The sequence below is a fragment of the Platichthys flesus genome, chromosome 9, assembly GCF_949316205.1.
Source record: "Platichthys flesus chromosome 9, fPlaFle2.1, whole genome shotgun sequence".
Taxonomy (NCBI): Eukaryota; Metazoa; Chordata; class Actinopteri; order Pleuronectiformes; family Pleuronectidae; genus Platichthys; species Platichthys flesus.
Window position 1 is genome coordinate 18,300,861 of NC_084953.1, and position 11,821 is coordinate 18,312,681.

The 11,821-nt window shown below is 40.9% G+C and overlaps 2 protein-coding genes across 4 annotated transcripts in view; both read left to right on the top strand.

Moving 5' to 3' along the window:
- ddr2a (discoidin domain receptor tyrosine kinase 2a) overlaps positions 1-4,962 on the top strand; it is a 29,754-nt gene extending 24,792 nt beyond the window's left edge. Inside the window, exons 10-17 of one of the 3 annotated variants that reach the window (XM_062396219.1) lie at positions 683-819; positions 955-1,165; positions 1,251-1,483; positions 1,895-2,022; positions 2,144-2,341; positions 2,431-2,665; positions 2,795-2,944; positions 3,266-4,962. In XM_062396219.1, coding sequence (XP_062252203.1) covers positions 683-819; positions 955-1,165; positions 1,251-1,483; positions 1,895-2,022; positions 2,144-2,341; positions 2,431-2,665; positions 2,795-2,944; positions 3,266-3,397 — 1,424 coding nt within the window. In that variant the 3' untranslated portion in view covers positions 3,398-4,962. The remainder of the gene's footprint in view (positions 1-682; positions 820-954; positions 1,166-1,250; positions 1,484-1,894; positions 2,023-2,143; positions 2,342-2,430; positions 2,666-2,794; positions 2,945-3,265) is intronic. The other 2 variants (XM_062396220.1, XM_062396221.1) reach the window with 2 other exon arrangements.
- A 115-nt stretch (positions 4,963-5,077) lies between these two features.
- hsd17b7 (hydroxysteroid (17-beta) dehydrogenase 7) lies at positions 5,078-8,752 on the top strand. Its single transcript, XM_062396226.1, has 9 exons — positions 5,078-5,245; positions 5,537-5,743; positions 5,880-5,972; positions 6,097-6,211; positions 6,919-7,113; positions 7,210-7,323; positions 7,434-7,490; positions 8,194-8,292; positions 8,385-8,752. Exons 1-9 carry the CDS (start codon positions 5,142-5,144, stop codon positions 8,478-8,480), a joined length of 1,080 nt encoding a protein of 359 aa, XP_062252210.1. The 5' UTR covers positions 5,078-5,141; the 3' UTR covers positions 8,481-8,752.
- Positions 8,753-11,821: the final 3,069 nt, after the last annotated feature.

Below are 11,821 nucleotides of genomic sequence, written 5' to 3' on the forward strand. Positions count from 1 at the left end.
TTCAGGATGTCCCTATTCATTTTTCTATTGATAGTTTTTTAATGTGGTGTCCGAACACTGGATTAGTGATAAAAGATAAAGTATACTCAAACTACAAAGCATGAAGCCTTTATAGGGCCAACTTTGCCCATATTGCATACTTTAATCATACTAAATGCTAAAAAGGAGGTCATGCTGTATGTAGTACACACTGTGTAGCATTAGTATGTTGCATGGATTCACAAGTCTTTATAACTCGGTACAGCAGAAGAAGCACAGATGTTACTGCGGCTCTGTCTTATCAGTCATTTTTAACTTTAATGTATAAACCTTCATCTTTCTCACCGTGACATTTAAATATATCTCTACAATTAGAATTTAAGAAAAAGCAAAAGACACATGGGGGGAACTAATCCTGATAAACTGGTTCTGCATGATGTGGGTGTGCCGGTAAGTCCTATCACTTTGGGCTGATACACCTCAATGAAAAACAACTATGGTTAATTTTAAACCTGTTAGATAAGCCAAATGATCTGCTTGTGATTGACTTTTCATATAAAAAAATTAAATTAGAATGTAATTCAGCGTTTGAATGTGTACATGCTTCAGGACGGGTCTGATTCAATTGCAGATCTACTGTTTGATCCCTCATATCCACATCCTGTCATTAAAAATGTATCTGTATCTCCCTGCCCCTCCACAGAAGATGACCCGACCCACAAAATAGATGACAGCAACACCAGGATTCTGATTGGTTGTTTAGTGGCCATCATCTTCATCCTCGTGGCCATCATCGTCATCATCTTGTGGAGGCAGGTGTGGCAGAAGATGCTGGAGAAGGTGAGCTCACCAATTGCTCAAAAGCGACACCGACAAAAATACTATTGATTTTGCACATTTTCAATTAGATTCCTGAGTTCTCTTTCGGGAGGTGATTAGACCTGTTCCTTCACCCCCACATCCTTTATTCTGTAGGCCTCTCGTCGGATGCTGGACGATGAACTAACTGCTAGTTTGTCAATACAGAGCGAGACGTTCGCCTACAACCACAACCAGTCGAGCACGACCAGTGAACAGGAGTCCAACTCCACCTACGAGCGCATCTTCCCCCTTGGTCCAGACTACCAGGAGCCTTCACGCCTCATATGTAAGCTGCCAGAGTTTTCACAGAGCTCGGAGGAGCCTGGTAGGTGGACATACACGTCTGCTTGCATATCAATTAAAAAAGATATGCACAATAAACATGCTAAATCTTGTCTAATGTGTTCCAGCTTCTACCAGCACAGCAGCATCCAAATCCACCATAGCTACTATCGTCCAGGATGGGGCCCCTCACTATGCAGAGGCAGACATTGTGAACCTGCAAGGTGTGACAGGAGGCAACACGTATGCCATCCCTGCTTTGGCCATGGACCTGCTGTCAGGGAAGGACGTCGCAGTGGAGGAGTTCCCTCGAAAACTGCTCACCTTCAAAGAGAAGCTGGGAGAGGGCCAGTTTGGAGAGGTGTGTGTGTTCGTACCAGACTTTTAAAGATTTATTTAAAAAAAAAAGAGAAAAGAAATAGTAATAAGGATAACACTTATAAACTTTATTTCTGTAGATGCTTTCAAAACCAGAGTTACAATGTGCTTTACAAAATAAAGTGCATAGAAGCAAATAATAGAAAACTCCGATCATAATCAGCGACACAATCAGACAAAACAGATATGAGAACAACATCAAAACAATAAAATTAAAATATGAAGACAAAAAATGAAAAAAAATAACTGCTTATCCGCTTAAAAAAAAAGTTATACTTAAAACTACCCTCTCCTCTCCTCTCCTCTCCTCTCCTCTCCTCTCCTCTCCTCTCCTCTCCTCTCCTCTCCTCTCCTCACCTCTCCTCTCATCTCCTCTCCTCTTCTCTCCTGTCAGGTGCATCTGTGTGAAGCAGATGGAATGCAGGAGTTCATGAATAAAGAGTTTTTATTTGACATCCCAGAGGACGTGCCAGTTTTAGTGGCGGTGAAGATGCTCCGTTCAGATGCTAACAAAAATGCCAGGTATCGACTTGATGCCCCTTTTAGCCTGTTTCCTGTACTATAAATATGACATTGATATAATTCTGATTTGAATCTGTGTAAAATAAGTCACTTAACTTATGCAATGATTCTATCTTGGTAGGAATGACTTCCTGAAAGAGATAAAGATCATGTCGCGTCTGAAGGACCCCAACATCATTCGCCTCCTAGCTGTGTGCATCTACAGCGACCCGCTGTGCATGATCACAGAGTACATGGAGAACGGAGATCTCAACCAGTTTCTGTCCCGCCACGAACCCGAGGGACAGCTCGCTCTGCTCAGCAACGCACCTACTGTCAGGTGAGTAAGTGGCTGCTGTAAATACATGCATACACCTCTTTTATTTTCCTTCACAACCAATTCAACTATATCTTCTCTCTCATTCCCAGCTTCAGTAATCTTTGCTACATGGCCACTCAGATAGCATCAGGGATGAAGTACCTCTCCTCTCTAAACTTTGTCCATCGGGACTTAGCCACGCGAAATTGCCTGGTGGGCAAGAAGTACACGATAAAGATAGCTGACTTTGGCATGAGCAGGAACCTGTACAGCGGTGACTACTACCGCATCCAGGGCAGAGCCGTGCTGCCTATACGCTGGATGTCATGGGAGAGCATCCTGCTGGTGAGGACTCATACTTGAACTATAAAGAAAAATGTTCCCAATCATGTTTTTGCAGCTCCCCCTGTGTACAACTGTTGAACGATATATGCAGACTGTGCTGCTCGCTCTTGACACCCTCTTTTATTGCAGGGTAAATTCACCACAGCTAGTGATGTGTGGGCCTTCGGGGTGACCCTGTGGGAGATACTGAACTTCTGCAAAGAGCAGCCCTACTCTCAGCTCACTGATGAGCAGGTGATAGAGAACACAGGGGAGTTTTTCAGGGACCAGAAAAGACAGGTGAGTGCCATTACAACCATTGCAAATATAAACTAGATTGCCACTCAGTAGAGCACATACCTTCACCAAGGCCAAACAGTCCTTGTAAATTCAATCAAGATGCAGCCAAATTTCACACATTTCTAATAATCAGTCCTTGAATCAGAACCACGAATTACTCTATATCTCGCAATGTTAAAGATGGTGAAATGAAAATCCAAGATCCGACCTCTGATCCGGATCTGCAGCATAATTTAATGGATTCCGACCTATACAGTATCCTTTCACCAATCTGTTGTTTTTTTTGCAAAACAAACAAACTTCCCTCCTTATCGTCTCTAGATCTACTTGCCTCAGCCAGTGCTGTGTCCAGACTCGCTCTACAAGATCATGCTGAGCTGCTGGAGGAGGAACACCAAAGAACGGCCCTCTTTCCAGGAAATACACCAAGCCCTCCTGGAAATACAGCCTTAAGCCGGGGCTACGTTTGCAGACAGTGATTCCCAGGCTGCTCCTCTCTGGAAGAAGTGGTGCTCGACTAAAAAGGGGAGAGACACTCCAGGTTCAATTTGTCTTGTCTTGGGGGTGAGATCGACCTTTGGGCTACAAGCTACGATCTGGGAAACACTGTTCCATGGACTTACCACACCTCAAAGATGGACTACTAGAGACATTTTGTGTGTGTGTCAGTTTGAATTTAATCAGCACAATCACATTGGACAAGATGTCTTATAGAAAGGCAGATATTCTTAAGAAAATCAATTCTGTGTAGTTGCACACCAACCCTGAAAAACACACATGAAACAAAGATGATTACGGTTGTGTGGGGACACATGTTGTGCAAGTCAGAATCAAATGTAGCAAGTGACCTACAGCACTTTTGAAAATAAAATGTTAATTTTGTTGATACGAGTTTAGATTTCCCATTTTGCCCCCGTACTCGGTAAACAAACGTTGTAGAATAACTTTCTTCTTGAGGACTGCTTGAATGTAGAAGGAAAAAGTGCAGCAATCCATTACTGTTACATTTCATTATATTTCAAGTGTTTCATCTCAGTCACTCAGACAAACCTCCACACGTTTTTTAAACAAGAACATTCAGTCTCTCATCTCCCTGCATTTTTCCTACAGTGATCTGAACACATGTATATGCCTGTGTATATTCAATAGATAAGTCTAAATCTCCAATATCAATATTTTGTATTTTATATTTATATGTTCCTATGTGTCTGTTCTGGTTATGTTTTGTGTATTAATATGCTTTTAAAGTTGATGTGTGTGAAATGTCATGTCCTTTACTTTACAAAAATCAGGAATCCAGGCTGTGCTGTGTTGGTTACTAGTATGTTTTCAGTCTGTTTCATTGAAGAGATGTCACTGAGTGTGTTGTGGATGTTGAATAAGAGAAAGTAAATGTCTTTTAAAAGAGGAATGGAGAAGAACATTGAGTTATAAATCATGACTTACGACTGCTGCAGATCACACAGTGGTTTAGCTCATTCAAACACATCCTAAGGACTCCTCAATGGGAATTAGTTATCAGCAGTCAACTTGCTCTCTGTTACTGATCTATGTGTTTACCTGTGTTTTTCCACATGGAATAAAGCTTTGTGTTCTTTGTTTTACTCCAATAGCTTGAACGGCATACTGCATACCACTGTTTGAGCTACATGGCCTGTATTTACAGTTTCTGCACTCTTATCAGAGGCCTTTGTCCCAATTACCTCGTACGTTAAAGACACTTCTATCCATGGCGCATGGCGTCTCAGCCTTTATCTTTCACTATTTCACAGTCTCATGTACTATCTGGTTTGAAGACAAATTCCTAAGTCAATTCATGGCATTTACGTCTTCTCAGTGTCATAAATGAGTGTAGAGCTGCAAAAATGTTATTGCACCCAAATAAGTCATATTTTTTTGTTTTTTTTTTAACTTTGTACTACATTTTTTAGTGAGAATGTTTTTTTTAAACATAAACTGAAGTTGTACATTGATGGACAAATTACAAAATAAAACTTAAACAGGGAAGTGAATACCTCTCTCTGTGTGAGCTGTTGTCTTATTTATGAGGGCTGTTAATGTATACTGTGTGGGCGGTGCTTGAAGCTGACCAGAATGGTGTCAGGATCTCATTGGCTGGATCTCGCTGGAGTGTCCAGTCACAGGACGGAGGTGGAGACGAGACCGACACACATGGACCAGACACAGAACTTGTTGCATGTTAAGGACATTTGTCTGTAAAATTTGTGTTTTCTGTTCCATTTGTTTCCAGTTTGGACCTGAGAAGATGAACAAGGTTGTTTTGGTGACGGGAGCAAATAGGTAATGACTGTATTTGTTGTTGTTGTTGTACACCTGAAGTCTGGCATCTCAAGTGGAAAAAGCAAATCACTTTCTCTCAATATCTTCAATCCTATTTTAGGATGTGTTTAGTATTTCATTCTATTATTTACATATTGGTTATTTATTTGCCTCTTTGAAATTTCTATAAAAATATTCTATAAAAAGCCAGTTATGTTGCTTTTAGTACAAGAATGTGCCATGAACTATTATCTTGAACATTCAGGTACTGTGTGCTTATAATACGTGTCCATGCTATGTGTCTCCCTGCAGTGGCATCGGCCTGGCGCTTTGCGAGCGTCTCCTCTCGCAGGGCTCGGAAGGCCTGCAGCTGGTACTGGCCTGCAGGAACATGCGTCGGGCTCAGGCCGCTCGCGCTGCTCTCCTCACGTCTCACCCCACGGCTCAAGTGGCCCTGCTGCAGCTGGACACCAGCAGCATCTCCTCTGTCATCAGCGCTGCACGGGAGGTCAAGCTCAGGTAGTAGGAAGGCCTCACACACACAAAGACACACACATACACACATTCACGGATTTGAATAACAAGGAACAGATCCTTTTTGTGTGTGTTCGAAAGCAACTAAATACATATCTGTGCCTTTGCTTGTCATCTGCAGGTATAACCGATTAGATTACCTCTACCTGAACGCAGGAATCATGCCAAACCCACAGTTTGATGTAAAAGCCTTTTTCAAAGGCCTCTTCTCAAGGTATGTTATTGATTTTAGATGCTCCTGAGTCATGAAGCCCCTCTATGTCACTACATGTGATGGAGTTTTATAATCTGACCCATCTTCAGTCATCTACATTATTTATATGATGCTTCTATTTCAGCAATATTGTTACCATGCTTGCTACCGGTGCGGGGATTCTGACGCAGAAGGACGACGTCACCTCTGATGGCCTGCAAGAAGTTTTTGCAACCAACCTGTTTGGTCATTTCCTACTAGTCAGTTACATCTACTTTGTCGAACCAAATAATCTTTAGGTCTGATTCACACATAGAACTAATGCACATTCCCTTCATTTCTCTTGTCAGCTGTTTGCCCTTGTGGACCAAATATAGCCGATACTTGAACCGACTGACACTGATCAGTGACGCTCATTAAAAATTAACAGTGTTCCAGCCATAAGGTCACTGCAGACACTTTTCTGCTTAGTGTGCGTTTGCAGGGGAATTCTGTCCGTCATGGCAACTTGCCATCAAAGGAGAACCTGATCAAAAGATCAGAAATGTATCTTTATTGCTTACTTGCTTTTTAGACAGTTAAAGAAAGCTATCTTTTAAAGGGGTCCTTAAAGTCAATTAAGTTTAGGGGAATTTACATATGCTGATTAGTTTCATTCATCTTAAAGGGCATGTTTTGTGCATGAAAAAATATGCTATATTATTGTCCATGCTGCTTGTAAGCTATATCTTAAGAGTTTGTTACAGATGTAAAAGTGAATTCATATTTGAAAGAATTACATTCCACCTGTTTATGATATTGATAAAACTGTTTAAAATGTATCTAACTGTATTTTTTCAAATCAGCAGGATGCCACATTTTGTCACCTTCAAATACAAATTGCAGCAGAAACCAAAGCACGTTTTTCTTTGCTTTGTTATTTAGAACTATAGCTGAACTAAGGCTAAATTACTGTGTTGTGGCCCAGATAAGGGAGCTGGAGCCAGTTCTGTGCCACACAGGTCGGACCTCACAGCTGATCTGGACCTCCTCCATTAACGCCCACCGCTCAGCTTTCAAACTTGAGGACGTACAGCACCTGGGAGGCACCCAGCCCTACAGCTCCTCCAAATATGCCTCCGACCTGCTCAGCCTGGCGCTCAACACACACTACAACAAACAGGTCATCTCTCACACAAATCACATGTTGTGTTGCGTATGTCACATACCTTTTAAAAGTCTTTGATGATCGAGATCCTTCTGCCTTTTTGCTTTCCAGGGTTTGTTCTCATCTGTGATTTGTCCTGGTTTTGTGATGACCAGTCTGACCTACGGCATCCTGCCCTCTTTCCCATCATTCCTCTGGACCCTGCTAATGCCTATCTTTTGGCTTGTGAGTGCAGCTCGCAATTTAAATTACTGACGCACATCTCCTCCTCCAGTTAATATTGTGTGTATGAAATCAGTTTTTGAGTCATTTGCTTTCGTCTCTCATGATCACAGATAAGAATGTTCACCAACAATTTCACCCTGACCCCTTATAATGGAGCTGAAGCCCTGGTATGTAAAATAAAATCTCTAATAAAGTGAAAAAGTGACTTTTAGAACAACTCTAGTTCCGGAAGTATATTTCAAATAATCCAGTAACATTTTGTAAAATTCCTTTAATCCTGGAAACAGATAATAACACATTTGATTCGTAGCAAAAATACAAATTGGAAAAAATGCAAAGATACAAGTGTGTGTACATAATTATTTAAAGAGGGAAGGAACTACATAAACCTGTGCAAACAATCCTTTTCCAATGACTTCCAGTGAATATTCTTAAATTTTACCTTATTAAATATTGTTGCAATAAATTAGCGTTTGTCGTGTATGTATGTATATAATGTATAATGTAGTAACTAATTTAGTAACCCGGAATGATCTGATCACAGCAAATATGATTCTAGAGGTTGTGGTAACCATTTCCATGGAAACAGCAAGCTCCACCAATCTCAGACTTCACCGTCACTTCTGAGGATTGTGGGTAGTGTAGTTGTCTTTTTTGACATTGCAGCTAAAACACTCGTGCTTCCACAGGAGTAAATAACATTGTTTCATTATCTCGTCACTTATAGTAAATCTACCTTGGATGGTTACAATATTGTGTCTGATGATCAAGATCTCTACTCAGACAATGAATCAGACTTCTACTTCCGGAACTATGTTGTTGAGCTCTATATCTATAAAAGAAATTCTGTATTGCTGCTCTCCCCTGTAGTTTTGGTTGTTTAAGCAAAATCCTGAATCACTGGACCCACAAGTGAAGTACCACAGCTTAACATCTGGAATGGGCAACAACTACACACAACCACGGAAGGTGCGGCTAAAACAATTTTTACGTTTAGATAGTCATGTCAAGTAGTTCACAGTCTTGAAACAGAGTTTTGTTTCTCCTGGACCTCTTTTCAGATGGACATCGATTTGGAAACGTCAGAAGTTTTGTATGACAAATTACTGCAACTGGAAAGTGAAGTAAGGAAGAAGCTGAAGGAAAAACAAATATAACCAACCCAACATGTGTGACAGTGGTCCTGCGAGATCTGGATCATCTTGATGGATATCACTCAGTTCTGTGAAAGAAAGATTTTACTTCTTCAGCACGCACACTGTCAGACTTTACAGAATTAACCATCCTCCATGGACATCTGAAATCAAAACAAATTGCAGTGACTGCAATTATTTTAAGTTGAATTTAGCTGTTTACATCTGTTTTATCTGTGTTGTGCTCAAAATAAAATGTCTGTCGTGATGGCTTGGCAGAGAGCTGAGGAGGACAACACCGTTTTGCGATTAGGCATACTTGAATGGTGGACCACGTTTCTGTCTACGCGGTGCAGGAGGGACTATATCCAACAATGTTGTTAATCCCGTGATCCACGCGGCAACCTGCGGTGCAGTCTGACAGCAGACTGTCAGTGTCATCCCAGAAGTTAACGTAAGTGGTCTGAGTGAGCCCCTGTGCAGCGTGTAGCGGAGCCGGTGCCTTGTGCTCACAGACGCACCTGAGGCTCCGCTGTGGAGGGTGTGAGGCGCAGAGGTGCTCCCCGTGTTCCGCTGCTTGTTTCCCGGTCCGGTACTCCTCCTCCGCTCCGCTCAGTTTCGGGTTACAAAAAGCCCAAACCATCCCGCAGAAGTAGATGAAAAACGAACCCATGACCATGACCATGAGCGCGTAGGACTCGATCATGGCTTTGTTGACTGGAGACGTCATCTCTGAAGAATGCGCAGGAACAATAAGCGGGTTTCCAAAGTGTGTTCGGGAGGGGGGAACTGTGCGACTGGCAGCATCACACATGTGGGCTGGGTCAATTCAGTTCCCTCTTCTGCCAGGTGGAGACACTCGGGAAAATATGTATCTTCTCTGTCATCTAACTATCTTAGACCAGTATGATATCTGTGTGAGAAACAAATGTAGCCTCAATAAACCGAATTTGATTTAATAAAATTAAAAATGATTATTATTAATTTGGAGGATAATTCTAATAAAACTCAAATGGTTGTTGTTTGGGGACATTTAAAGAGGTCACGACTGGAGAAAAGACAAAAGATCAAGATAAAGATCACCAAATTGGGGGCGGGCCACCTATTAGCTGTTTTTGAAAGCCTCCTCTCAGCTTGGGGCACCAGGCTATTGGCTGTGTTTTTGGACCAAAAGCTTTTATATAATTTAATATCACATGATTTTCAGGAACGATCACAGATTCCTGAATGATAATGAAGTAAAACCGGGATGAACTGCTGAGGAGAATCATATTTTCAATTAACTGAATTGAAACTTTGTGGACTTTCAATTGAGACCCTTCTGGGCAGAATTTAGAAAAACGGATTAAGTTGAATTTCCTTATTAGGTCATTCTGCACAGCCACTTAGTATAGGACAACTGTGTGGACCCTTTTAAACATGTGTTATTTAAGGTCAAACCGTGAATCCTGTTTTTAGGATTTAGTTGTATTTATGTGTGAGTAAGAAGGTAATGAAACTGTACATTTGTATCTGTGGAGGTAGCTGGGAGAGTACCTTCACCTGGAGGATCAGTCATCACAGGTGAGAGCTGTTAGGTGATTGAGCCTCTGGTTTTAAAGGCAGCGGGGGAGCTGCCTCAGAAGGACACTCTCCGACACTCAAGATGGGAGACACACTGAACACGGAAGAACACGCACAGGGGAAACACTATAGTGCCAAGCTAGTCCCTTTAATTTGAGGTTTGTATATGTTTGTTCACGTGTGTGTTTTGGACTTAATAAAAGATGCTAAAACCTGAATGGTTTGTCTCTGGCTGCTGTGGTGAGAGCCCTGTGGCGTGGTCCACTGCCACAGTAACTTACAAACAGATCAGATTGACGGTGAGTGACTGTGACAGTATTTAAACAGGTTGTTTAAGAAGCCATGAGTCAGTTGTTCTCTAGGTCAGTGTTCACTAACAGACCCATCAGCAGCTGGCAGGGCTTCCCTTTTAAGGTCAAACACTAGCAGCCACAACACAACTCCCAAAATACAAGCAATGATCACTGAGTCAGGCTTACTGCCTTTTTATATTAATATATTAACCAACATTTTAAAATATTACCTTGCTGGGTGGGACATAACTGAACTTAAAAACGTTAGCATCCTTTGTGAAGATGCTGAGAATTTTCTAATTTTATTCACTCATCTGAATAGTAGGTCTTCTACTACTTATTTGTTACACTTTATTCCTTGAAAAGACGCCATTGTTTAGCAATATCACTATTCAGCAAGAAGGCTCTGTGTTCGAATCCCGGTTTTCCAGCCATGGGTCTTTCTGTGTGGAGTTTGGAGGTTCTCCCCATGCAGGGTTTTCTCTGGCTTCCTCCCACAGTTTAGAGGATAATAGTTTTCATCATGTGTAATTTCTTACATACATAACTGTGCTACATTGCAGATCATTTGTATTTCATATGTGAAATATAAACTTGAACCACTCCATTGAATATAGCATCTTTCAGAGTTTAATTTATTTTTAATATAGCAAGGCCCTAACAGTACAGAATACTGTACAACCTTTAGTTTAATGAGCATACAGATATCTTGTATTTCTTTAATCCAGTAAATATGTCTAAGGCTTGGACAGAGTAGAGGTGATAAGAGAATACTTTCTTCTTTATTCTTTTATTTTTAACTACTGTCCAAAACAAAAGGACAAGACATGCAGCCGTACACCCTGCTTCTTTATCAGTATCGGTATCTTCCTATAGTTAAATAATGCCTTTAACTGTGTATTTTTATGTGAAGGGAACATGGAGGGATACAGGCTCTGTATACACAAAACAAAGTTATTTCCATGCACTTTATGTTCCTACAAGCCACACCATGCACCACTCTGGCCCTATAAAAATGACTAAAAAATACAACTGCCCTGCTCCATTCTTTAAACCTTCATTTCCATTATTGGCAGAGACCTCAAATATCCACATAAAATAATGAAAAAGTATATTTGTAGAAAAGAGTGTTTTCAGATATCCTCAATATCACACTTTTGTATTTTGCAGGGACAAGGCCTAGAGTGTGCCTGATTTCTCTCAAGGTTAATGAAGTATTGTGCGAGAAATCAATAGAAATGTTGAAGATATCACAATGTTAAAGACAAAAAGAAAAACTCATGGACACGCCCACTGATCTGGAGCCACAATAAATGTGAATGGTTTCTTTCCTCATCTATAAAGCTACCTTTAAGTTAAGGATAGGTATAGTACTTTTCAATTAATAAGTGCCCATACATGGCTTCCCAAACATGATACTTTCGAGTTAATGCAACATTTTAACAATATCATGGGCCAAATCATGTAAAACCATGACCAAATGAAAATATTTGACTCTTTTAAATAAAT

Coding starts and splice junctions, on each gene's coding strand:
- hsd17b7 (XM_062396226.1), top strand. CDS start 5,142: ATGTTAAGGACATTTGTCTGTAAAATTTGTGTTTTCTGTTCCATTTGT. Junction 7,491..8,193: donor ATAATGGAGCTGAAGCCCTG/GTATGTAAAATA, acceptor TCTCCCCTGTAG/TTTTGGTTGTTTAAGCAAAA. Junction 8,293..8,384: donor ACTACACACAACCACGGAAG/GTGCGGCTAAAA, acceptor ACCTCTTTTCAG/ATGGACATCGATTTGGAAAC.